Source organism: Plectropomus leopardus, chromosome 17 (assembly GCF_026936395.1).
Source record: "Plectropomus leopardus strain MGB_pleo_1.0 chromosome 17, ASM2693639v1, whole genome shotgun sequence".
In the NCBI taxonomy this organism is placed as follows: domain Eukaryota; kingdom Metazoa; phylum Chordata; class Actinopteri; order Perciformes; family Serranidae; genus Plectropomus; species Plectropomus leopardus.
The window spans coordinates 21,852,844-21,880,437 of NC_142192.1; the positions used below are offsets into that span (position 1 = coordinate 21,852,844).

General features: G+C 38.5%; 2 protein-coding genes across 3 annotated transcripts; one reads left to right on the plus strand and one right to left on the minus strand.

Annotated features, from left to right (window-relative positions):
- LOC121957633 (lipid transport auxiliary protein 1-like) lies at positions 1–3,460 on the plus strand. Its single transcript, XM_088090141.1, has 7 exons — positions 1–356; positions 445–546; positions 655–763; positions 859–907; positions 1,439–1,610; positions 1,717–1,775; positions 2,348–3,460. The coding sequence occupies exons 1-7, from the start codon at positions 294–296 to the stop codon at positions 2,553–2,555; spliced, it is 762 nt and encodes a 253-aa protein (XP_087946267.1). The 5' UTR covers positions 1–293; the 3' UTR covers positions 2,556–3,460.
- Positions 3,461–26,956, minus strand: tuft1b (tuftelin 1b). 2 transcript variants are annotated; one of them, XM_042506321.2, is made up of 13 exons: positions 26,769–26,956; positions 25,189–25,245; positions 11,710–11,787; positions 11,528–11,620; positions 11,348–11,422; positions 11,110–11,175; positions 9,650–9,736; positions 8,722–8,832; positions 7,239–7,462; positions 6,732–6,837; positions 6,272–6,355; positions 5,943–6,037; positions 3,461–5,271 (listed from the first exon to the last, which is right to left on the minus strand). In XM_042506321.2, the coding sequence occupies exons 1-13, from the start codon at positions 26,877–26,879 to the stop codon at positions 5,199–5,201; spliced, it is 1,260 nt and encodes a 419-aa protein (XP_042362255.2). In that variant the 5' UTR covers positions 26,880–26,956; the 3' UTR covers positions 3,461–5,198. The 2 variants fall into 2 exon arrangements, with proteins under 2 accessions (XP_042362255.2, XP_087946266.1); XM_088090140.1 differs by lacking the exons at positions 25,189–25,245; positions 26,769–26,956 and adding an exon at positions 20,833–20,903.
- Between the last annotated feature and the right edge of the window lie 638 nt (positions 26,957–27,594).

Below are 27,594 nucleotides of genomic sequence, written 5' to 3' on the forward strand. Positions count from 1 at the left end.
GCTCACTGTTTCTCGTTAGCACCATCATGGCTAACATAAAAGCTAAAGTGCGTACTTCATCCATGATGTCGTTGAACATGAAGAGAAATATTAGTATCGCTGCTTAGTTGGATTTCTATAAACATCCCTTTAAAGCATATAAACAATATCTCATCTGTGCAACAGTGGCCATTCTCCTCAAAATGGTCAACCGACTGTTAGCTTCTAAGCTAATGTAGCAAAATAGTAACGTTTAGATTAACTGCTAGCTAAATTAGCCAGTCGACCTGTAAATAAACTGACAGAGAGGAAACATGGCAGAGTCGTCGCCGTTATCGGGGGTTAATGTTGTTCTGGTTATGGCCTACGGAAGCTTGGTAAGTAGGTTCAGTCGTGATTTCTGGCGGATAATTTGATCGTGCGGGAGTTATGACCCTGTCCCGTCATGTTTGTTTTTGTGTGCAGGTGTTTGTGCTGCTGTTTATCTTCGTCAAAAGGCAAATCATGCGTTTCGCAATGAGATCCCGCCGAGGACCCCATGCACCGATTGGCCACAATGCACCAAAGGTACAGGGGATCTCCTCCTTTGAAAGCCTGTGTGTTGTCAAAGATTGGTTGAATATGCAGCTGCTGGTGCAATAGTTGTGTGCATCTTCTTCATGAATTTATTACCAGGGTTTGAGGGAGGAGATCGACTCCAGACTGTCCAAGGTCCAGGAGATCCGCTTTGAACCCCGTCTTTTAGCAGAAGAAGACGACAGGCTGAAGCAAGGCTCACAGATCAGTCAGTCACCCTCTCAGCTCATCTTATTCTACCTTTGAAATGTATTTTATCCTCTTTTTGTGTAATGCAATAAAAAAAACATGTGTTTGTTGAAGGTTGCTACAACTACCTGTACAGAATGAAAGCCCTGGATGCCATCCGTGACTCAGGTGAGACTAAATGTGATGCTCAGACTTACTGATTCTGCAGGTGCATGCATTATTTTTCTCATCATCTCACCACATAACAGTATTCATTATTAATTCATTATTATTGTACATTATTTTCTATGAGTTCACCAAATGCTGTTCAGAATTAGACAAAGATTTATTATCAAGTAGGGTTACACTTACAAGGAACTGGTTTTAGTCTGTCGTTTATACATTGAAAACACGGAAAACTTATAGAGGAAATAAAAGCAAAAGTATTGCAATAGTCAAGAACAAAAATAAACAATAGAAATATTAAAATAAAAATATGAAAATTCTACTTTAATATACTAAAAACATAAATTTGTACAATATAGTTGTTTCAGAATGAGAAATCTGCATAGTTTTGTGTCGGATGTAAAAATATTTATCAAGGGACGTGCAAAAGTGTTTTGGGTTTTTTTTCCTGCAGTGACCAGATTTCTCCTTGGGGAGTGTTAAAGTTTCACCTTTCTAACCTTCACTTCTTGTTCCTTCCTGTTTGGACCTCAGGAATTCCTCTGCAGGAGATAAGCCGCTCTCCCAGTGCGTTTACTGGACGCAACTTCAGGAACTGGCTGCTGGAGTTGCGCAACTCCCACTCTCTGATCAAGAGCAGCCGCAGTGCGCTCATTGACCGTTTACTTGAAGGCTACGACAGCGCTCGCCACGGGACTGGGGTGCGTACAAAGGTTTTTGTGTGTAACTGATGGATGAGCATTGTGCGTTTAACATAAAAAGTTTTGTTGTAGCATTACTGGTTTGACTCCTAACTCTTTGTTTCAGGTGTTTGGTGAAGCTGAGTTTCTTGAATACCAGCAAGCTCTCAACGAACTGGCCGATGTGTAAGTGCTTTTACACTGGTCCAGACTTGAAGTTGCTTTGTAACATTGTTGGGGCAAGTTTTCTAATCTGCATTGCTCACACTGACAGGACAGGCCCGGGTGCATGCATTCACTCAAACTGATTTCCTCAGTTTTAACCACTGAAAATACTCCTAATGTGACAAAAAAAATCAGCTTAGACATCAAATGAGCTGGTAAAATTTGAATGCAGTTTCCACTGATTTGATGTAACAGGTAGGCTTCATGCTGTAGTGTGGCACCTTGCCTTTAGAGCACTCATGTTCGCTCATTATTACCCCAGTCATACGTTATAAAGAGCAGATCTGCTGTTGTATTCCTGTAGAAGCACATACTTACACTGATCTTGTTTTCAAATCATTACAATCAACATTTAAATACTCTGTTATTATTACTACTACGACTGTTACTGCTGCTGTTTCATTATTAATATCCAGTAATATTACCACACTTGTATCACTAATATACGTGAGCATTGCCATCTATCATACACTGTAAACAGTTTTGCAGTAATCCCCCTTTCCTTTGCCTCCCTTTCTCCTCCCCTCCCTCAGGGTGAAAGCATATTCCAGCTCCACCAGCCTGGACCAGCATCACCAGTCTGCGGCCAAGGACCTGACGGGCTCTCCTGTCCGCAGCACTCCCTCCACCATCCAGGTCACCTACCTGCCCTCCACCGGCCAGCGCAGCAAGAGGCCCAAACACTTTCTGGAGCTCAAGAGTTTCAAAGACAACTACAACACGCTGGAGAGCACCCTGTGAGAGACTGCTGCTGCTGCTGCAGACTGACTGTTTCACAATGTTTGTGTGGTGTGTGTGTAAGTGTGCACAGCAGTTACACAGTGTACAGCAAACAAGGAGTTGTAACATACTGTTTTAAAGTTGACCTTTAAAATTCACCCACGAGTTAAGTTGGAGAAAAATCTTCGAAAAGTAAGTATTTTTCAGGTAATTTCGAAGGATTATGTACAACAGTGGTTCTAAAATTGTGGAGAGTCGTGGATGACCACAGGAAAAATATGGAGTGGAACAAAGCTGCATTATTATGATTTATGTGGGGAAAATGAACAAGACTTTGCTGATGTTACTGTGCTAACCTGTATTGCATTAAAATGTAATAAGATGCTTCTCCAATTATTTATTAAAATTTGTTGGGTGGGGGGCATTACTGTTTTCCAGCTTCTTAAGGGGGTATGACAGACAAGGTCTGAGAACCACTGACATATATATATATATATATATATATATATATATATATATATATATATATATATATATATATATATATTATATTCAGTTAATAACTGTTAAAATCTGCAGTCAAAGATTTTTTTCTTTAAATGCTGAAACAGTTATGTGTACATAGTGCAACCAGCACCTTTGTTCTTGTTTTGGACCTATTGAGCATTCAGAGGACAAATATGATTGTAGCAAACATGGCAGGTTTCCATTGTCACTTTTGTTAAAAAAGAAAAAAAAAGTTGCCGGCATTTGTTTGTTTCTCAAAAGTCCAAATGTAAATATGAGTCGACCTTTTAATTGACGGTGTTTGTACAGATGCAAGATATTTATACAGACATTGATAAGTTATTATATTGATATGGTGTGATTTGTATTTATGTGAGGTTGTATACTTCTGTGGTTTGAGATAAAAGCCTGACAACCTACCTCTTCATATTGTCTTTATTTTCTCCACTAGGTGGCAGTACAGAGTTACAGAGTAAACATGCAACACAGAGATGATGAAAGCTGGAATAAGTAAAACAGATGAGTCAGATAAACATGAATTAAAGTGTACAGTCTACAACAAAAAACTCGACTTCGACGTATCTATCTACAGTATTCACAGTAAATACGCACTTTGTTAATAAAACTATACATCCTGGACAGCAACATAAAGTATCGCACAGAAAAAAGTGAAGTTTGTACAAAAAATGCAAAGCTATCTAGGTTATTTAAGTAAGTCTATAAGTTTAATCAGTTATTAAATATGCAACCTTTTAGCACAAAACAGAATATGTAAGGATGTTGAGGCAGCACTTGGCAGCAAAGATACAAATAAAAAAAATAGCCTCCATTAATACTAGTAGCATCTAATATGTTTTTCCAGCAGAACTAAATTAAAGGCAAAAAATTCTAATACATAAATTAGCATTATCAACTTATTACATGCAACCCACTCTGTCAGCGAACTATATTTAAGTTATTATCAACATGAATCATATCTAACTGTTGACACAGCCAACTGCATGCCTGCAATTGTCAATGTGCTGCAAAGCACTGAGGAATCTGACGCTGACCCTGGCTGCACAGGATTGTGGTCAACAGGCTGTCGGACAGCGTTACTCAACTTGCGGCCCATGGGGTGCTGGGCGGCCTGCCAGAGATTTTAAAAATAAATAAATAAAAATAAATAGATAAATAAGGGCGGCAAAGTGGAGTAGTGGTTAGGTGGGAATAGGTGTGAATGTTGGCATGAACGCACGTCTGTCTCTATGTGTCAGCCCTGTGATAGTGTGGCGACCTGTCCAGGGTGACCCCGCCCCTCGCCCAATGACAGCTGGCACTGGCTCCAGCACCCCAACGCTCAATAGGATACGCAGCTAGGATGATGAACAATGAATATAAATTGATACACAATGGGATTATTTTTTGTGCTTTGAACATAAATAAGGTATTTTAAAAAAGCATCAAAACGGAGCTTGTTTGTATTTTAAGAAATTAATAATAATAAGGGGAGGATTCCCCTGACAAACTGCGGGTTAATAATTAATAAATTAATTATTCATGTTTAATTAAGTGGCCCTTGGACAAAGCAAGTTGAGTATCGCTGCTGTCGGATAAAGAAGTGCTGAAAACACTCAACACAGTGTTTGTGCATTTGTCCAGATGTATGTGTAACACAGATATTTACAATAATAACAGCTGTTTTAAATTTAAATCCACCTTTCATGCAGACCTATTCAGACAGGTCTTTCTGCGTGGGACAAAGGTGAAGGCGGAAAACTTTACAACTCAAGAGAACTTTCCTGAACTCTTTCTCCTGTCACTGCATCGTAAGGACTTGCTGACACAGCGCGTACTGCACAGATTTCTCTTTGCATGTCATACAACAAGTTCAGTAAAATTCTTTGCATTGCACAGCCTCCTCCTCGTTTCCTTTTTAGGATTCCCCATAACATGGGATCTTAGTTCGAATTCCTTTTTTAAAATCTGTTTAACACCGAGAGCCAGTGAAGGTTTGCAGAACTGCCTTAAAGTTACTGTGACGTTCTAACAAAAGACCAATGTGCTTTGTCACCATGCGGCGTCTTCAGCCAGAATGTTTTTACGTTCACATCCTGGTAGATGGTTACATATATTTACACCGTATTTCACCTCAGGTCAGTCCTTTGGACTCTCCATTCAGGACATTATCTCGATGACTTTGATGAACGGGAGGGCCTTGTTGGTCGGAGATGTTGGTGTGAGTGGTTTACTGCAAAGAGGGGAATATAAAAATTAAAAATGAAATGTATTAGGTACACATGGACATTTGACAAAAGCACACTCTCAGAAGGATGAAATCAGCATTTTAAGCCCTATTCGCATGGTTATCACTGGGGACCTCAGGTAATTTGTAATAATTGCCAAGGTCGTCTGTGATCCGAATACCTTGTGAATCAGCAATGCCTGTAATTTGTCAAGTAAAATCTCTGCTGAAAATAACACATTTCGCCAAACACAGAGGTCATGTGATAATATTAGTCAAATTGGAATTAGCCTCTCATCGTAATGGTTATTTTTTTGTTTGTTTGTTGTCTCTGCCTCTTTCCAGGTCGAGAACTATGGAAGCTGCAATAGAAATTATAAATGAAAGTTTTGACACCATGTTGGATGCAGGAAGCTCATCTCACTACACAGCAGCGAGATCCACTTGCAGAAAGAGTGAGCTAAAATCCACCAGAAGAGCACAATCTTGAAAGATGATGAGATGAATGCCACGATAATGTGCAGCAGAGTTGGTTCTGTTTGTTTAGACTTCTCTTATCTATTGTGAATGTGCTGCATGAAACAGACAATAGGGATAATTTCTAAATCACATGAGGTCCCCTGGCAATACTAGTGTTGTGTTTGGCTTTACTGTAAATAAGAAGATAAGCAGCTCACCTGTAAACAACCTCTGGCTTGTTCTCACTGGATGTCAGGTATGGAGGCTCCTGGCCTGCCAGGAAGTACTCCATATGGTCATGCATTTCCTTGTTCTGCAGACAGAAAGGAGTTAAAGGGATTTAATTACATGCACAGATGCAATTACAGAGCAGTTGTATGAATGTTTTACATGCAGGACAACGTTTCAGCTTTTACTTGATTGGAAAAGTGTGGTGTTTATGATTTAGTGCAGAATGGACAACTAATATTACACATAACATACTTTATACAGATGTCAGAGGAGCATGCAGTCAAAGCAATAATACATCTAACATGAGCCTCCTGACCTCAGCTTCCAGGAAAGCCACCCTCTCCTCCAGGTCCCTGATGAATCGATCCCTCTCTTGGATGACCGTCCGGGAGTTCTGCAGCTGTATCGTACACGAAAACAAACAAAACACAAACAAACAATGTGAGATGTTCAGGAGAAACACGGCTCACTTTTTCAACAGGAGCAGATGCAGCATCACTTATTCATGACAAGTGAGTTTTGTTTCACCACACGTTTCCTCTTGGCTCCACTCCCTCAAATCAATTACGCTTTATGTGTCCGCCTCCTCAAAATCTAATTTCCCCGTTAATGGCTTCCTGTGCAGTTGTGGGCACCGGAGTGCTCATTTGCATTGTGTGTGTGTGTGTGTGTGTGTGTGTGTGTGTGTGTGTGTGTGTGTGTGTGTGTGTGTGTGTGTGTGTGTGTGTGTGTGTGCAACTTGCACTGCTAGTCAATCTGCTTGTGTGCATAAATACCTGTTCGATCATGTGGCGGACTTTCCTCTGCTGACTCTTTAACATGTCATCGAGGTGATGAATCTTTTCCTTCAGGACGGCCACCTCCTTCTCCAGCTCTTCACACCTGCAAACACACACACACACACACACACACACATATAAAACCCTGCCAAACTAACAGCAAATGGATACACATACAATATAAAGCCAAACATTAAAAAACTACAGAACATGTTATTTTTTTAATTTTAACTAGAGAAAGTGATGTTATTTGAATGATTCATATATTGGACCCTGAGAAGCAATTTCAATTTCATGTTTCGGGATACATTCTCTCATGTTATAGGATATAAAAGTGAAAGGATTCACATATATTTGCATCCAACACTAAAAAAAGTGACATTGGTTGCAGTATTTTGAGTTTTTCCTCATGATTTGGCTAATAAAAAAACAAAACAATCCAACTTCTCTTCTTATTTGGAGCAGTTATTGTGCTTTGATTCATCACTTTGTTTCTCAGCTCACCTCTTCTCATTCTCCGCCCCCTCTTCCCTGTTCGCTTTGAGCTGCAGCAGCTCTGCCTCCCCTGCTGCCATCTTGTCTTTGAGGATGCCACTCTCGATCTCCATGCTTCCCAGCAGCCTCTGCAGCTCCTCCACCTGCTGACCCCTCTCCTCCGACTGCTCCTCCGCCTTCTGCAGACGCTCGGACTGCTCAGCCAGACGAGCGCTATACTCCTGTGACTCGGCCTGTGAGGGGAGCCGCAGAGTAAGAACTTGTTTGTGGTTTCCTGTGATTTAGTGGTGATGGATACTCTATTAAAGGCTCTGCACACCCAGACAATTACAGTTTTCCATTTCTCTGGCTGATTAGACCTCTGCTCAGGCTGAAGATGTTGGTGCTTGCCGACAGTGAGCGAGATTGTCCAAACCATTTTATTTGGAGGTAAAACTGAAAATGAGTGCCACTCAAATGTCAGCATAATTTCTTTTTGTAAAACAGTAAGTACGACAGTAAAAGTTAATCCAGGGAAGTCTATAAACTGTAATGGATGTTTGCAACAGATAGTTGGGTTTGTTTAAAGCCCTCTGACTTCTTGTGTATTTCAATGTCTTTTTATATCAACTTAGCAGCTTTCCCAGATCCAAGCAATTAAAGGGATCAGATTCAGACGTTTCGAAGTGGAGTTGAATGAGGTACTTATCTACAGACAGTGTATTACATACAGTAGATGTCTGTCCGCTTGCCCCCAGTTTGAAGAAGCAGGCAGGAGTACCATCACAGAAGCTAAGCAATGGACTGCTGTGGATGGGGGCATTAGCAAAATATATCTAGCCATCTAAAAAAAAATTATCACTTTAAATGTATGCTATTTTCAGAATATTTTCACCACTTTACCTTGACGCAAACAGTCCTTTCCGACTGCGAGCTCCCCATCTATGCTTTAGTCAAAGCCACCAGACTCCACTGACAAAAGCAGTAATTTTACCTCACAGGAAAAACTAATTGTGGACGGTGGTGTAACAGCTCCAGGAACATCTCAAAAAACAAAAAATGAACAACTGACTTTTGAGAAAAACATTATGTGTTTAGTTTTAAGTCTAAATGTAATATTTGCTGTGTTTCACGTGACATGTTAGGGTTATAACTTTGTAAATGGATCCATGCGTCTGCTTTCTGCATTAATGTAATTGTGTTGTTGCTGCTAACAGCAGTATTAAGAGGGATTTAGAACAACGCCATCGGGACGGTTTTTGATAGATCGGCCCATGGTAAGTCTATTATTTATTTATTTTTAAGTCTGCGGGCAGTGTCCCTACATGACCTGACAGACGAATGTGCTGTAGAGCAAAGACCCAAACAATGGGGGATCACAGGATGAGGGATGAAATCCGCAGATAAGACTGGCAGATAATGAGGATGATTAAAGGAACAAGACGGCAGCAGAGGAGTGAGTCATCGCTGCAGACAGGAAATCGTGTAATGTTACTGATCTCGTGAGACAGACCTGCAGTTTTTCCCTCTCCTCCTGATGCCTCTTCTCCATCTCCTTCAGCTGCGCGTACAGACGCCTGGTCGCCTCCCTGAGCCGCACGCTCTCCTCCTGATTATCCTCGACCTGAGAGTGCAGGCAGACAGAAAGTGACATGCTCAATTAGGATTAATCTGGCAAGCTGCTTGAACCTGAGGGCAAAGCAGACCTAACAAACAGATAAGAGCGGCTGCTGTTAGGCTTCTTACTACGTGTTTAAAAGGTTGTTTGGCCCAGCCTGAGGTAAAACAAGAGCATTTAGACGAGAAGTGTGTTAAACTGTGCGGAGATAACACTTTATCTTGGAGCCGTCCCTTAGGTGTGCAAAATACTGTCTTCACGCAAACAATGCACTTTACATTGCTGTATAAAGTGTAAATTGACTCTCGGTTACCTACATACCACATATACAGGTCACTGTGTATGAACGCCACAAAACCTCCCTGCTCTGACTCCACTTCCCTGGTAGATAATGGTGTTGTGTAACAGGAGATGCTGTGATGTGCTGAGTTGAGAATAATGCATGAAAATACGATATTGTCTGTGTGTGTGCGTGTGTGTGTGTGTGGGCTGTTTATGCGCTGTTAGTCAGAGTGTAAGTGAGCCCCTGCGCTGTGTGTGTGGTGCTTTGTTATCAGTCTGGCGCCGCTTTCTGAGGAGCAGCAGGTAGTTGGATCGTGTGAGTGGGAAACAGCTGGAGGGCCAGACATTTTTTCTCCATAATGGATGTTATGGCTGTCATTTAAATACAAATTTAAATGCATTCAAACTAGCTTCACTTGAAATTGGTTCCTGCTGTTCCCTGTGGTTCACTCACATTAGACTGATGAATAATCAGATCATAAAAAAACACAGCAAATGCTCTTCTGAGGACGTTAGAGAAGGCTGATTGTGATTAGCTTACTTTAGCGTCTGAGTCAGTGACAACAATGTTTCCATTGCTGAGGTCTCGGCTGTGGGGCGAGTGGACTCTGAAGCCGTTGACTGGATGCTGAAGAGGAGAGCAGCAGCTGGTTAGTGGAGTTAGTGCTTTATTTCTTCTTTTACTCGTAAAATGTACAAGTACTTAAGTGGCCAAGAGGGATCACTGCACTATACATTGAAAGTAATACCTAACCCAGAAAATGACTATTTTTATATCAATGAGTCATGCCATGTTAGCTTGAATAAGTGAGAACTTTATTTTCCCTCACAGTTTTGCCAAACGACCTTAGTACTGGAGTCTGGTTTTGAAGTGAGCATAGATCAGTTTCACTTTCACTCAGGTAAATATGAAGGCTGTAGCAAAAATGCATGTGTTTGGGAGAGGTTTGTTTGCCATGGTGCACATGAAAAAAAGTTTTCCACATGAATTCAAGGTAACACAGCATGACGGGCTTATTCTCAGATGGTCAATTTGTTGTTGAAGTATTGGTTTCTGATTAAGCGCAGGATCTTCATCACTCTGGCAACACAAAAACTTCAGTTACAATTGTTACGTATTGAATGTTATTTAAGCCGTAAGCCGTAGCACATCTACAATTAGGTTCTTACACGATCAATAACTAAAACTCCACAGCGTCCCTGTATTATCCTGGTGCTGGCTGTGTTACACTACCTTCCTGCTAAATTTAAAGTCCTCGTAATTACTTTTAAGGCCTTAAACAATTTGGCACCACCATCTATCAGCGAGTCGTTGATACCAATTAAGGGCTCCTGGTTATGTTGTGCTCAAAGTCTTAACTGTCATGATTCCCTTTAAGGGTCAGATCTGAAAACGTATCATTATTACGCAATGTTTGCTCATCTTTGATTTAAATCTTTTTTTGTAACTGTGAAGCACTTGTAACAATAATTCAAATGATATGAACAATGCTAGAATAAAGTGGACATAGTCAAGTTTTTTTGCTTTAACTTACCATTATGAAGTAAATACTGATTACACAATTTAATAGCTATTAAATAATGACACCATCTGTGTTTAAATTGTAGCCCTGGTACGATTTCTCTGGAAAATGAAGGCTAAGTTTGAGCCACAAAGGAAGGTTGTCAACTGTTACACAATAAGGTAAAAACACCAGCGCTGCTGTCACTGCTCTTAATGATCCTTAGGTAATTACTTTCAAGTGTGACTGGGTTAATTTCACAGTAGCTGAGAGCGCTAAACACACAACTACTTAAGAAAAAACACGAAAAATATACAGAAACACATGATGAAAATATCTTTACCACTTTGACAAGACATATACAACATTTTACTGAAAATAGAATATCTTAATCACTGTCAATTCATTCCCTGTTAATTGACCAAAAAATTATTTTTTCTAATTGTTTTTGCAACACATTCAGCAAAACATCTTTATCTTTGAGTCAGAGGGTGTGTACCTTGTTGTTGTTATTGTTCTGTCTGGCTGCCATCTGCTCTCTCAGAGTCTTCAGACAGTACCTCACCTAGAAGCAAAAACACATCAAACACATTAAAACTGTAACTAAAACCTACTGTACACTTCCACTTATTCAACCCACAGACACACACGCTCTAACGTTTTCCACTGAATGTTGACTCATTGTCTAAATGTGTCTAAGGGAAGTTTCTGCTCAGCTCTGTCCGTCGCACACTGACCTCCTGAATCTGGGAAACCTCGTCCGTCAGCATCTTGACACTCCGAGCTGTCTCTGGACGGGATTCAAGGTAAACCTGAATACCAAAATGACAGATTGAGTGAAATGATTGAAAGGTGGACTGGCTCATACATGCACACAATTACACAGTCAAAGATAACACAAAAACAAGCTCACATACCTTAATAACTTCAACTTTTTCGTCTATGGGTGTGATGAACACTTCTTCTTGCTCCTCTGGTTTCTGTGGCAGCACGACTGCTATGCTGCTCTCCTACATTCAGTAAAAAACACATTAACAAAATATCCCATTCTGTGCTTTTTTCCTTCAGTAAATGACAGTTTTCCTCTTTGGCTTCGTACCTTGTTAATTTGCCTCTCCGAGCTGCAGCCAGACTGATCCCGACCTTGTAGAGAGATACTAAGCCGACTGCATCGGACCTGAAATGAAAAATGGAAGCAAGATGACTTAACAGAGCTGTGGGGATTCTAAGGAAAACCACCAGTGAAGAGAAAGAAGAGGGGCACAAATCGAAAGTCACTGTTGAGAAAAAGGGTGGAGCAGAGAAAAAGAGGCGTATTTTTGACCATAAAACTTCCCCACACTGGAGTTCCTCTTTGGATGCCACATTGTTGGACTAAAAAGCCTAGCAACCGACACAGAGGAGACATTTCCATTGCATCCCCGGGGCTGTCTGCTGACCAAAACATTCCACTCTACTCACTGGAGAAAATGAAACCAGTCCTGTCCAGTAAGGGACAAAAATACCAACACTCAAAACATCCGTGACTGATGAGTCACTCTCATTTCAACTGTGTTGCCTTAGAAACTAAAACATCATGTGAGAATTTGATAACTTTACTTCAAAACAGAGTACTGGTTGAAAATAATGTGAGCAACAACAACAACAACAACAACAACACAGTCATACTGACAGTTCTGAAGAAAACAGATTTAGTGTTCACTCTTTTTCTGTCTTTAAAGATGTTGTTTTGTTTAAAATTGAGGCCACTTTTGATAGGGTGCCAGCTTCTTATTGCTCATTTAAAGACATTATTCCTGATAACATGGAGTGACGGCTTTCAGTAAAGTGCGTGTTGATACATGTTTATTACAGCCATTTAGTCAGAGTTCACATCATAATCCAGTGCTATTGATTTATTTCATGTCGTGGAAGTTTATCTATCTAGAGTTTGTAAAATAATCCACAGAGAATCACCTAACACAGTAGATACCTTTGAAAATCGCACAACAAAGACAAACTTTCTTTAACTGTAATACAAAACTAGGTTTGCCCCATGAAAGTCAAAGATCTGAATAATCAGTTGGAGAATCCTCAGTTGACTGAGATTTTTCAAGTCAAGCAGTTATTTTTTTGTTTGTTTGTTTTGCTTTTGTCAGTCAATGTGCAGTGTACTTCTGGTGACGTTTCGACCCCAAGATCTAGCTGCAGAGTGAGCGCGCCTCATTTTCATGATGCTCTCTAGTACAGGTAGCTGCAGACCCAGACTCAAGGCTACTCAACGAAGGCTGGGACACACTCTTTGAAACAATGGGGGCTGCAGGTTAGCCTGGAGCTGCAGTGTTAGAGGGTCACAGCAGACGGCATTAGAAATGAAGAGATGCTGAAGGTGTCGTTTGGCTGCGCTCTTTTTGGCCAGAACTTTAGGGTGCACTCGAAAGGATGGTGGCCAAAATACAAAGGAACGTCTGCATGCATAAAGTATTTGTTTATGTCCTTTAATAATGAACTTTTTCAGTAATTGCAGAATTGTAATCGCCATCATTATCTTTATTTTTCCTACAAAAATATTCAGAGTCGAGGCTGACTGCGGACCCCTCAGTAAAACGAGTCAGTCATCAACTATTGTCTATGATAGTGCGCCAGCTATTGAACCTTTTGGAAACTGCAGACCAGATTTCACCGCACGTGTGTTTTAACCCATAACTATGATGTGATATGACACCATGACTTGTCATCTTTTTGAACCTCTTTGCCCAGTCAGAATGAGCCAGAGGCTGCTGCCCAGAGAAAGAAACGCTTTTCCTTAATTTAATACATTTAATACAATATAGTCTCCGGCTTCTGATTTCTAGTATCGGCAAAAAATGTTGTGCATTTACAATTGTTTGTTAATATGCATTAGCTCAAGGGGCAACCCTGGCTTGTTGACTATGTTACTAGGCGTTGCTGTCACCCTGAACGTCCCGCCGAACCAAATTTAAACTCTCAAAATCTAAATTGGGAAAAAAAAGGAATGAACAATCAAATAGTTGTACTGAACAGCTAAATCTGATTTGACATAATTTAGACAAAACAGTTATGAAATGTATAGTTCAGAAGACAACAGGATAATTAGATTCCCTTAAACTCAGCCGACTCTTTTATATTACAAAGCATAGCATTTGCCCAAAGCAAATACTTGCTTAACTATAGATAATCTCCATTGGAAACACCCACTGAAGTAAGTGGATGCATGACTCCACACAAACTATGAGGCCTTTTCTCTGAATGTGCAAAGACAACATAACATTTGGCCCATTGACAAACTATTCCAAGTGGAGGATAAAAGTCCAGGTGAAGGTGAGTTATGTCACACAGTTGATTGTTATCTTATCACCAACCTGAAATATGCTTAATCCTATCCCCTATGTGGGGTTATGTGTTCATACCCATGCATCAGCACTTCCACCAGTGAAACCAGCAAGCCGACGCTTGCTGGTTTCACCGGTGGAAGCTGTGAGTTTGCCTATAAAAAACGTATTTTCCAGGACCGGCTTTTTATTTTCAGACAGAGAGGTATTTTTACAAGTTTCACAAGCAGGTGATACTCTTACACGGTATATAAAATGCAGAGAAACAGATGTTGCTCCCCTGTCTTAAGTCATGCCAAAGGACATCAGGAATCTTCCCTGTCTTGTTAATTTCACTTATGTAATGTTGTTTTATAACATGTTTTAGTGTCATTTGTTTGGTGGATGTTAGGCAGTAGGCTGCAGAAACACGTTGTCATGCAGCACGGTGACAATGTTCACAGTGTACCAACTGTACACTTAATAATAATTGCTCCCTGGGAAAATAACACTGGTGGTTACAGTGCAGGAATGACAAAAAGGCAGTGACACGTTCTCTACATACCACAGTCTTTTGTCAGCTGTAAGTGTGAAAACAATACAGATATAATAACTTCAACACCAGCATGATTTAGTGACAGCACATGTGAACCGGGCTGAGAATTTAGAAGGAAACCAACCAGCATTTCATAATCATTCCTGGTAGATTTTGTTTCACATTTAAAAGCGCAGACAAACAACAATCACGCCTTCTTTCCTGGGAAAAGCTATTATCTGTTCCTTGGGAAAGCGCTTAACTATGTCTGGCTTCCAAGCAGCACCTTGGAAATGAAGTCATCCGGACACACATCAAGTACCAGTCAGTGGCTGAATGTTGCAGCTCTCTGTCACAATGTGGCAACAGAAGCACCTGGTACAGAGGCACCAAATTTATGACTGCAGTCTGTTGCACTTTGAACAGAAGCTTTATGCATTCACTTGAGGAAAGAAAGTCTAATATTTGTCTGGATAAATAAGATTATTTTCCCAGTATTTGTGAGGTCATTTTGTGTAATTCACACAGAATTATGAGCAAAGTTTTCACATTTCCATGAAAACTTCTTTCCTAATTCTGAGATAATTCTCTCGTTAATTCAGAAAAACAAGGCAAGTATTATTTTTTCAAGTGAATGCATTATGCTTCCCTTCTATTGATATTAGGCAGTTGACAATCATGTGATGCCTGGAACCTGCAGATCATGATGATTTTGGGAAACATGCAGAATGACATCAATATTGTTTTTATTATGTGTGCTCAATCGAACTTTTTTGTGCTGAGGGGATTAACATTAACTTCTATGAGGCTGTAAGTAATCTCTAAATCAGAGGTGAATGTGCCAAATGTGAAAGTCACAAGCCAGTCCCGAGTCTTAACATTCAAGTCTCAAGCAAGTCCCAAGTTATTTAAAAAGAATCAAACAAGTCAAGTTCCTGTTAAAAGTCAAGCAAATCAAGTCATATGAAATTCTGATGATGATTTAATAAATAAATTAGCTATAGACTCATTCCTGCACCATCCCAGTACACTGCTTTATGGATTTTGGCCCTTTTTACCCCCTTTTTACTGCCTTCATCAACAACATAATCCTTGAATCCAAACTTGATTATTTTCGGACGAGCTTCCTCCATGAATATTCGCTTCGTGTTGGATTCTGCTGGTTTGCAGTCAAAATCACAAAATCATGTTTCAAAAACACTCATGCACACTTACTTCATGTCCACACAAGTTTAATGAAGATGGCGTTTCGATCCTGCTTGGATGTTTGTCAGGTTATAGTTGAGTCTTATCGGTATTGGTCAAGCAAGTCTTCAGTCCATAAATTTGTGACTTAAGTCACATATTTACTGCGACTAAAGTTCCCCACCTCTGCTCTATGTACAATATCTTCTCCAACAGAGCATTGATATGTGAAGGATTCCTATCAAATGTAGAGTAAAAAACTAAAATAGATACATGCTTAAGATATAGAACATATTCTTTTTTTCCTATTTGTTGCTATGCAGCTATTCTACATGTTTAATTGCCCCTCAGGGACAAATAAAGTGATTTTAATTGAATTTACTTTAGATCTTTTTGTTCTTTTTGCTGTGTTTGTGAGCCACTGTGACACATAAAACAAACCTGCATGTGAATGGTGTGTGAACATGCCCACCATTGAGTTTTGTCAACTATCACACAAAGACAGTAAAGTATGGCTGAAGAACAAAGAACATCAACCCAGGGTACGTCACATGCAGCCAACACATTTGATTACTTACGTAAGCAGCCAGTTCTCTGCTTTGCAAGTCAAACACTAAATGGTTTAGTTTGAGTGGCAGATTTTCGTGTGTAATTGCGACGTTTGAAAAACCATCAGAGGCCGTGAAAGGCAGGCCAACATTTCACTCTGTGATCTGAGGGAGCGACAGCCTGAGGGTTTCACACAGAGGATTATGGGATGGACACACCCTGGGAGGTGCTTACTATACACAGAAACATAATGTTCTGCAGACAGCCGCACGCTATTCTTCGGTATTTCTTAAATGCCCACTCCATCGAAAGGTTTACATTTCAAAGCAAAATAATCGCAGCAGAATAATACAGCACTGTGCAAAAGTCTTAGGCCACCATAGATTTCTTGTTGAACAAAGTTGTAACGAGGATATATACTTTTTTTTCTCAGTTATTTTATTACAGATATAATTTGGCACTTAATATGCAAATTATTCTTTAATAGAGTCAAATCTTACAACAACCCTAACCTTTTTTATGTGCTGAGCTGAATGCCTGTGAGGAGTTTCCCTTTAAACTGAGAAAAAAAAATCACTGAGTGATTTCCGGGAATTATCCAGCGCATCGGCAAACTTCAGAATGACAAGAAACTGCATTATTACCTTTAAAAAGCTTGACCTTTCATATTGCATTCAACAAACATTGCAGAGGTCGACTGAACAGCACCGTGACAACAGTGCCAAAACATTCCCAGTCAGTGATTATAAATAAAAAGGTTGATTGGAAACCACTCCTACAGATAGGTGTTATTCGGTGTCATTACCGGCCAAATAGTCCATTCATGTGATCATGTTCCAAGGAGAAATTAAACACTGAATCACTGCATACTTTTGTGGTGGTATGAGCAACTGCTAACTGCTGTTGTGTCCTAACAGCTCTTACATTCATGTATTGACAAGACAAACACAACTGATTAAGGGGATTTTTGACAAATTTTCAACCAGCTTTGCATTATAATAATATGGAATTATGGTAAACTTCCCTCCATCTTACCAGAGTCCAGATCTCATCTCATCTCATGTATCAGCTCAAATCTGTTGGATGAAGCGTTGCGTGTCATCCAGCAGATTTTTGTTGGCTCTCGGGCTGTTGCTCGAACTACAGATTGTACTTCCGCATTTTCGTATACCCCCCATGATACGGACAAAAAGAGTATAGGAGCGGATTGAGAGAGAGCTGCCCCTCTCTCTCTCGCTCTCTCTCTCAAATGCAGACCAAACTCAGATCAGACAGTAAAACTAAGCAGTAATGATCAAAATGAACCAAGATTATGTAACTGTATTACCTAATTCTTACCTAAAATGTTGCCAGAAACAAGTTTTTGATTGTTTGTTACAGGCCGCCACATTGTGTCAAATGGCCAAGCTTGCAATAAGTCATTAACCAGCAGTAGCATTTATTGGTCCGGTGCAGTGCATTGCAATGTGGTGGTTGGAGGATTTCTATCTCTTGAACAAAAGCAAATGCCACAGTCCTTTTCCTCTGTTTTCTCTGGTCACGTGGCACCAATTTCAAAAGGATTTGCATCTTTCTACAGCATAGACAGCCCAGTTTTATGAAAAATCTTCTTTCCTGTGCTAAAACACAAAAAATGTTAAGTCAGAAAATTTGTGCGATGAGAATATGCAGGTGTTTTGTCTGAGTAAACAGGTTATATTGCCACATAACCTTAACTTAACATTCCTTCCGTTTTGTTCTAATCCATATTTGCTTTCTGCTGCACAGACAAGTGCAAACTCACACACTGGTGTACATAATGAGATCAGCACTTTCATCTGCTCTCTGCATATACAGTTCAATAATGTGTCTGCCTCCAGTGTTCAGTGCGGCCCCACTAGGCTTGTCCATGCAACTCAGGGCATGCTTAATTTTCATTTCTAGGAGGAGTCACCTCAAATTCACTTAGAAAGCACAAAGAAAACAAAAGCATGGTAGATAGGTATCCCTAGGGTTTTCCATATCTCCTATACAACATGAGTGGTATGTTTACATACAAACTCATTTCATAATACATGTAAAAACAGCTTCCAGGTTTAATGGTTTTAATGAAAATAACTTTTGAGATGATATCAATACCAGTAATTGAGGTGTTGTTTCATTACAACTGACTGATTCTCCCTCTGAGGTATAAATCTACGTTAATCAGATTCTCATGAGTTTAATCAGATCAAGAGACAAACTTATAACTTAATACTCCACATCTTACATAAGAATGTTTTCCACTGGAAAAAAACATGCAAAAGAAAATTAATTTACTACAAAGAAGCATTGCTATTTTGCTCAGTAACATATAAAGCAACACTGGTAATCTGGTAATTGTTTACACGTAGACAGTGCAAATAATCAACTGCATGTGTAATTTGTTTTACATATACACAGCGATCAACATATTTCTTTAAACAGTAAGTATGCCTTTCCAAACATTTCTGTCTTACATAATAGATCCTCGCAAGCGTGCCCAAATGAACATCTCCAGATTGATTTAACATCTACTGGTGTGAAACTACACAAGGAAAAGACAATGCAGAGGCTCTAGCAAAGTGTTAAAATAAACCTTCTTGTAAATAATCTGCCACTGGAGCTTTTCACAGGTCAGCTCTTCAGCTGAGCTGCAGCAGCAGCCCTGAGGGAGAGTCTGTTTTCTGTCTCTGGTGTAATGCTTTTGTCATAGCAGATAATGGAGCAGGAGGTCAGAGCAGTGCTTTAGCACACCTTACACATTTCTACCCCTCTGTCACTCCTACATACAGGATAACCACAAAGAAGTTCAAATTAAAGTGCACTAGATTACAAAGCAGTAAAGTGCAGAGTAAAGTGCAGTATCTGCACCAAAACATTTTCACTGTCGATTGATTTACAGATTGTTTTCTTGATTTAGGGAAGATTTCCTCCCTTAAATGATTATTTGTATTTCAGTTACTCACCCCGTTTTATGTTAAACAAAACGGTTTCTCTCATGCCTCCATGATGAACAAAGAATCCAAAAATGTAAAAAAAATAAATCAGAGAAATATGCCCTGAAAACTATATGTTTAAATACTAAAATTTTATTTTAAAAAAATAATAAAAAAAAAAATATATATATATCAAATTATGTTACAGAAAAAAAAAGAATTATGCATTTTTTTAAAATCATTTTCTTGTTTGTTTTTAATTTTTAATTTTTTTACTTTTCTTTTTTTACTTATTTTTGGGTAATTTTCTTGTGACTTTTTTTTTTTTTTACTAATTTCTTGGTTATATTTGGGCCATGTTTTATGAAGTTGCTCATAGCCTTATCCTCATGTTTTTCAGGAAAAAAACAAACCAATGTAACAGGTTTCAAAGGGTTGTTGGTTTTATCTATAAATTGAGATATTTAGTTATTTTTACATGAGACAAAGAAAAGCGGTCAATCTTCAGGGAAAGATAAAGTTCACCATTTTGTATGGGAAATGACTTGAATCATTCATCTTGTCATCAAAATATGACTTAATTTCAGAATCTCTCTGACAGTCAAGTATTCAGGAAAAAAAACCAAAACACTGATAATCAGATCATCTATACTGACTTAGACCTGCAGCTAATATGAAAACAGACAGTGACGCATTAGTTCAATGTGACTCATGTATGTTCACTGATTCGGAGGTGACATCATTGCCTTAACTCAGCGTGAGAGCTAAAACAGCATCCCTGTACCAGTCAGTGACCTCCCACAATCAATACAGGACCATCCAATCCCAGTTCTCCAGTTGCAAACTCATCCATGACTGTTGTTTACTGGTTTGGAGATGACATCACAACTGTACACGCTGACTTACACAATATATAAATCTATGTACTAAATCATTCTAACAAGCTGAGAACAAGCTGAGCACCAACACCTGCATTCCCATTTCAGGTGCTAACAGATCACAGCAACATGTGAAATCCATCAATCTCCGAGTGCAGTCAAAACAAAGCAGTTTTATCAACCAAGCAACACAACTTACACACACCAAAAGTGATAAGAAAAATCATAAAGCACTTAAAACAACAGGGTAACTTTGTTGATATCAGCACGTCCCGCCACAAACCACCTTACGTCACTCATGGTAGTTACAAACTCTTCCCTGGTGATTAATGCCAACAGTATGTGTCACCAACACAAAAACTGAATCACTGTTCCAAAGCACAAGAAGCAACAGACAACTGGGAAGTGACTCTGAAAAGTTTTAAAGTTTCTTTTTGTTCTTTTTTAAAAAAAATTAAACTAAATGGCAATGTTTGCATTCTGGTGGTCTGTGTCAAATAAAATATAAATATAATATGATGACAAAACTCAGATTGAAATTTGTCATTAGTGGCTGTATAAACTACGCCAATCCAATAACAGGCAAATATAGATCTAATTTTGTTAAAATATTTACTTAGTTACCTTTTTTGACTGGTTTAATCTATGTGGGGAAACTAAGCATGTTTAAAAGTATGACAAGTTCACAATGCCATTATTTCTATAAGCAAACACTCATTCATAAAGCAAACAAAACTATAACCACAAGTACCATCATGCACTTCACATGGTAAAATCCCAAAAGCAAACCCTTTACTTTATCCCACAGATGATCACTGTGATATCTACCTGGGCAGACGAGGCTGTCTGGGACTCTTCACGAGGATGTTGAGGGAGCTTTGATCCACACTGTCTGTGTCTTTGTGACTAAGTGCGTGGGAAGCCACGGCTGTCTTGCCTTACATGGCTGGGTGAGGCTCCACCAGCTGCCCAACCCTTTTTTCCTCCAGATTGTTCTCCAGTCAGAGAGCTACGGTGCCAGTCCAAGGAGGCACATGGCTGTTAGCCTCCCCTGCAGGACTGTAAGGCCAAATACACAATGGAAAGAACTGGAGGGAACATTTTTCCGAATAGATTATAAACAGTCCTGAACACAGAAGTTTGATGATGGTGAATCTAAACTGCACAACAGTTTAAAAGCCACCTTTATAGTTTAATAATCGGACCGAATTGCCACGTTCTTCACATTTTATTTGAATTACTAAGAAAACTGTGGATGTAAGCAACAATTTAAAGCTTTTTATCTTCATCAAACAGTCTCAATCTTTCAAAGTAAATAAGTGACTAGGTTAATACTTGTAGCCTAGATGTCTGCAAATGTGCAGTAATGTACCAACTGAGGTCAAAAAGCTTCATTTATCTGCCACTTTGGGACAGTGGTAGGTAGCAGCGCTCTGAGGAATGTGTGGCACGAGTTATATAAGAGAGATTAATGAAGTGTCTTTATATAACAGTTACTGGCTCAGTGTGTGCTGTGTAAACAAAACTGTGCAAACAAAAGCCAAATGCCACAGTCCGAATATGTTCATGCTTGTGTGTTTGATCATGTGTCTCTAGCTACTTCAAACTTCAAACTAGGCATGGGACGATGTGAACGTTTCTTCTCATTCTGGTTAGAATAATTACTCTGGTTAGAATAATTACTCTGGTTAGAATAATTGTGATCCACGATAATCAAAATATGCCAAAAACTCGAAAAAAGGGCACTAAAGGCCCAGACACACCAAAGTGACATCAAAGAACTCGTGGCGATAAATGCCGTCTGTTGCATCCCCTCCAGTTGCCTTTGTCTTGGCCAAAAAGTTGCGCACCATCTTGACTTTAGTCGTTTATTTTCTTTCCTCATTTCAGTTTCTTTTCTTGTGCACTAAATTTACCACAAACAACTTTGTGTTTTTTAACATGGTCCTCAAACCACAAATAGTCTTATCACTACTTTACAGTAACCTTTCATTGCTGAAATGATCTCAAATGTTATGTTTTTTTAACTACCATTTTAAGTGCTTTATATAGGGCTGCAACTTAAAATCATTTCATTATCAATATATGGCTTCAATATTTAGAATACTCATCATCATTAAATCTATTTGAGATCTTTTTAATACAAATATTCTGTGGTTTAAATTTCTGAAATGTAAATATTTTTCCTTAGTCTTTTATGTTAGAAAACTGAGTATCTATGTTTTTGGACTGCTGGTTGGACAAAATGAGACATTTGAAGACACCACTTTGGAATTTAGTGATTTTTTTTCACAATTTTTCTTTTTGACATTTTACGGATGAAACCATTAACCGACTGCCCATCTTTGTGTCACAGATCTCATGAGGATGCCTTACATTTGCTTGTTTTATCAGACCAACACTCCAAAACACAAACATATTTATTTTACAATGTTATTAAGCCCCAAAATAGCCCCATTTGAAAAGGTTCTAACCATTGAATATTTTACTAATAATGACTTAAACGCCTAAATTATAACATTTTTTGTTGGTCAAGTTCTGTTTACTGATTGTTGGTTAAATTTCTTGTGTATTATTTTCAAAACGTATGACATTATGTCTCACATACAGAGTGCTGGTTTGAGTGTTTCCTTCCACAAAGAGTCTTCAAGCTTGTGCTGGTGTGTCCTAAACACCCTGTCATCTATCACGCTATTTGTATATATTTAGAGTTGCTTATCCTTTAGTTGATATGTGAGCACTGCAAACATGCCATTTAACAATGCTGGTGTCGCACACAAAGGTTTCCTCTTATGTAGCCATGTAAGTACACCCTCGAGTTGACAAAGAACCCACAACAATCCAGCTAAGCTATTTTAATAATATCTTTGCCTACACCATTCTTGCAGCATGTTCTCACGCCATGATAGGACACACAGTAACTTGAATGTCAATTGCCAAGATAAGAATAAAGAAAAGTCATAGATGTGCTTCAGTGGGATGCAATAGGTTTCTCAGTGGAAACAGTGGTTTTCAGAACAGGATGCAAATGACGTCAAAGCTTATGTTTACAGTGAGATCATCCAAAAATGCTCCTTGGCTATCTCCAGCAGAGTGCCATTGCTGTAAATAATCAGTGATTTCATAGTTTCAACCTTATCAAGTCAAGTTTATCTCTATAAAGCTCTAAATCACTCTCATAGTCAAGAAAAAAAAACATCCTCCTCAAACTGTAAAGCCAGGAAAAGGTCTATAAATCCTACTCTAATCATTTATTCACTTTTGGTTTTATCACAGCGCACAGAGCCCATCAAAGCTGGCAGCTGCCAAAAATGCTTTAGCAACATGTGTTTTAGTCTAGGCATGATTATGTATTTCTCCTCTTCCTGCCAGATATCTGTAAAAACAAAGGATCTGTTCATTCACGCAACATCCAGGCGCACATGTGCCATTATGACACTCATTAAATCAACGATCAGGCCGATGAATTGCTGTAAATTACATAAAAAAAGTTATGTAATATTTAATCTTTCATTTGATAATTCTTATTTATGTGACTTTGGAAAATATCTATTACATCTGGGTATCTACATGGAAGTGCGTAATAAAAACAATTTGCAACAAAATGTAAAAGAGCAGGTCTTGCTCAAACTGGATCAAATGTCAGATAGATGTTGCTGAAATAAGATTGATGGCGTAACAAAACGTTATAAGATTGCCAATGAAAAGAGAATATTTCTGCTGAACAAGCCAACAAACAAGGTTTACCACTTTTGTTCTGTGGAACTCCTGTCATGGAATACTCAGTAAATTATACATTTCGGATCATCAGATCAGTTGTTTTCTCAATCGAGCCTTAACTTAATTAAGTTCTAGAATGTGGAAAAAAACAACAACAAAAAAAAGAGTTCCGATTATAATTAAGCCACAAAAAACACTGCTGGAGGGTACGATCATTTTAATTTACTTCTAGGACGTTTGAAGTAGGGCGTTCACACTTAACTTGTCCCAGCATATCAACTCATTTTTATATGAAGTTACAGCGTGGTGTAAAAAAGCAACCACTATGATATCAAAAGCAAACTCTACACGAACTCTTCAAAGATGAAAAAGAGGTTAAAGTTCAAGTGAAAGGATTATGTACACAGTGACACACACTCTGTAGGAAAAGTTAATGATAAGTGACATTAAACTTATGCAACAAGTAGCAAAGTGACCCAGCACTCACACCTACTATTTGACCTGCCTGAGTATTTTATGATACATAACAATGCAAGAGGTGTTTGTTTTTGTAGATACTATTGAATTTGGCAACTATTTGGCTTTTCTTTGATCTCTTGCGGAGGATAATGTATGTCAAGGAAACCGCTTGCCTTTTAAATTGTTGATTTAAATTCAAGATATAACATGATTACATGATGTTACAGTGTGCAATTATAATACCACCAGATTGACATACTCCAGCCCAAAGCTCCTAACTGTCTATACAGTAATATAAAGGTACTTTTGGCTGTTTGCCATGATCTTAAATTTGCTTTGGGGCAAAACACATCCGAGGCAGTCACACAACATATGTTTTGTGGCAAATGTGCTGTATATGCATTCACATACATAATTCTGAAATGTAACACTAAGAACTTAGAACTCTTAGAAATTATTGTTTTGAAAATAGCTAGGGTAAATGTCTATTCAACTATATTCATATTTATGTATTAAAAATGATTGTTACAGAATTATGAAGAATTTTACTCATTTTTTTCCTGGTCATATACTTGGCTTTTTTCCCTCTTTAATCTTAATTTTTGCAAATCTTTAGAAAAAAATGCCTTTTTTTAACCTTATCTTTTTTCTGCTAATTGTCTTTCTTAAACAAAATAATAATAATTTTGTGCTGTTTTGAGTTATTTTACTTAAGTTGCCTTCTTTCCTTGTTTTTGAAAGAAAATTAAGCCAATTTCCTCTGGTTTCAAAGGATTAAGAAAGGGAAAGCTCAAATACTTGTCTAAAACAGTTAACGTTATCTGCAGCCACTGTGGACTGTAATAAACTAACTGCGTTAGTCCAGTGGTACCACAAGAAATATAAAGCGGTGTTAATTCACAATAAGCGTATTATTTAGTACCATAGTCACATTTAAATTAAGCTTAACCTTACAGGGATTCATTGTTGTCTTTTAAATGAAACATTTAAACTTTTATCACTCACGTTCGCTCTTTGGTCCTCTTCTCCATTTCCTTCAGTCCGCGTGACTCCTCCGCTCATCTTTTCAGAGGAAAGTGAAGTCAAAACACAAAAGTAGACGAAATTAAAGCTGTCGAAAGTCTCTTTTCTCTATCCTGTCAGTGTTTCAAACTTTACATCTCGTCCTCCTCGCAAACAAGAGGCAACATAAACAAAGAGCGAGGAGACACCTGAGTGCGTCCTGCTGCCTTCACTCTCTGTCCAGGTAGTGAAGTTGAACCCTGCAGGTCTTCAGCAGCAGCTGCGCCTCGTTTCAGCGGAATGCACTGAATCATAAATCAGCACACGGGAAGCAGAAGCCACTGTGTATATTTTGTAGTTTTGCTTTCTGATCTTTTTACTTTTTAAAACTGTAATACATTTTCTTTTCATTTTTAATTTCGTTAGGTTTTTTTTTTGTTTGTTTGTTTTTAATCATTTTTATGTATTGTAGGGGAGACCGGGGTTGTTTGGCACACTTTTCCACTCTCTGCCATATTGCTTTGTAATGATTTATATAAAAATATTGTAGCAGCAAATGAAAAGTTAAGGACTATTTTAATGTGCACAAATGTTTTCTAAAATTGTATGATTTATGATTAAAGTTGTGCATTTTATGGTTATGGTGTTGGTTGACACAGTGTTAAAATGCTATAGAGACCAAAAATTACACAAACAATAGAAAAAAGAAATGTAAATGTTTAATTTAAATATGAACAACAAATGTAAACATGAAATAGAATATCTTCCCTTTTTTTTAACCAAACATTTTTTAAGCAATTTATCAGTAGGGATGTTTAAATAGCCATAGTCATGCCAGTGACCATTAAAAAATACTAATAAAAATGATCAATGTAACCATTATTTTTAATATTTAAAAAATAGTTTTAATCTCTCAAAATACAGTAACAGTTACAACTGTTAATTTTACAATTCCCCAAAATTAGTTTACCAAACAGCTATGCTCAAATTTGACCGTTGAGATCATATTCTGTTAGCCAGCTACAATCACTCACCACAGACCTTCAGTTATTCACAGTCCACTCTTTAACTTTCGGTACTATAAAAAAATAGTAAAAAGTCCCCCTCGCCAATAAAGTTGGTGACTTTCAGATGTTTTTAGCATCGCAAATCTGTGTAGGTAAAGGAAGAAAATATTTTTACTTTATTGTTTCTGTGACCTTAAACGAAACAGAAAATAGCTGTGTGTCAACCAACCCCAGTCTTCCCTGTCGGTTCTGTTTGTTGCCCATAAAAAAACATGTATGCACACTGGGTAAAATATTTAAAGCTCCTGAACTGCCATTTTTACCTGCTTTTATTATCTTTTCTTTGAGCTTCTGACATGCTAAATTTCTTTGCTGATGATCAACTAAAAATAATCTTATATTGCCTAAATTTAGCTCATCTGATAGTATTGTTGTGGTTGTAATACTTAAATTGACTGGTCAGAATGATGCTTCATATTCACCAATGCCAGTCATATATACTATAAATTAAATACATAGAGTAAGATGAATAAATCATATTAATGACACGTATGGCTGAAATAAACAGCGACTGACCTCAGACAAGTTGATGACGCCTCTATCCGGCAGACATTTGGTGTGAGTGTTGCTGAAAAACAGCATTTTGTTCTCAGTCACCTGCCGGATCTTCTTCCAAAATGACCCCATGTGCTGTCTCTCTTCATCTGTCTTGTTGTAACGAAATTTGTTTAACCCCCCAATTTTCCAGCAGTATCTCTGTCAGTAACTGTGCAGCAGCAGGAACCTATCAGCTAAGTCTGTGTCAGACCTGCAAATTGGATAGAGTCCTGTTTGATAACAGTGTAGTCACATGTCAGGCGGCTCTGATACCACTTACACTTGCTTATTTACTTGTTAGGCTGAACTCATTTACCTTTGGCTGCATATGGTTAGAAACTTTTTGAGGCACAATGTGTGACACATCTTCTGAGAGAAAGTGTCCTAATTTCAGCATTTGACAATGTTGTTGTGACAGAGTGAGAGCATTATGATCTTTATTAATTAATGGATCCATCCAGTAAGAAAACTAGAATTACCGCCTCATGTTTGTATGCCTTTGCATCCATGTCTGTGAAAACACTGATGCTCCACACACGTCTTCAACCAGAGGATCTTTACAATCAACACAGTTTCAAGATGGACACCCCAGAACAGTGTCACCAATTCAGTGTTTGACCTAATGTCTCCCCTTCTGTTCCTGAGTTGTGACTTTTGACCTCTTGGATATAAAATGTCTAAAACTAAACTAAACTAAAAACTTTATCATTATATTCCATTAGACACGTGTGTGATTTTTAAAATATTTTGCATAAATTCATCATGGAGTCCAAGTGGACGTTTGTGACAAATTTGGCAAAATGCC

Coding starts and splice junctions, on each gene's coding strand:
- LOC121957633 (XM_088090141.1), top strand. CDS start 294: ATGGCAGAGTCGTCGCCGTTATCGGGGGTTAATGTTGTTCTGGTTATG. Junction 764..858: donor GAAGCAAGGCTCACAGATCA/GTCAGTCACCCT, acceptor TGTTTGTTGAAG/GTTGCTACAACTACCTGTAC. Junction 1,611..1,716: donor GCGCTCGCCACGGGACTGGG/GTGCGTACAAAG, acceptor TCTTTGTTTCAG/GTGTTTGGTGAAGCTGAGTT.
- tuft1b (XM_042506321.2), bottom strand. CDS start 26,879: ATGGGGTCATTTTGGAAGAAGATCCGGCAGGTGACTGAGAACAAAATG. Junction 11,621..11,709: donor CGGAGAGGCAAATTAACAAG/GTACGAAGCCAA, acceptor TACTGAATGTAG/GAGAGCAGCATAGCAGTCGT. Junction 8,833..9,649: donor TCACTGACTCAGACGCTAAA/GTAAGCTAATCA, acceptor CTGCACTCTCAG/GTCGAGGATAATCAGGAGGA.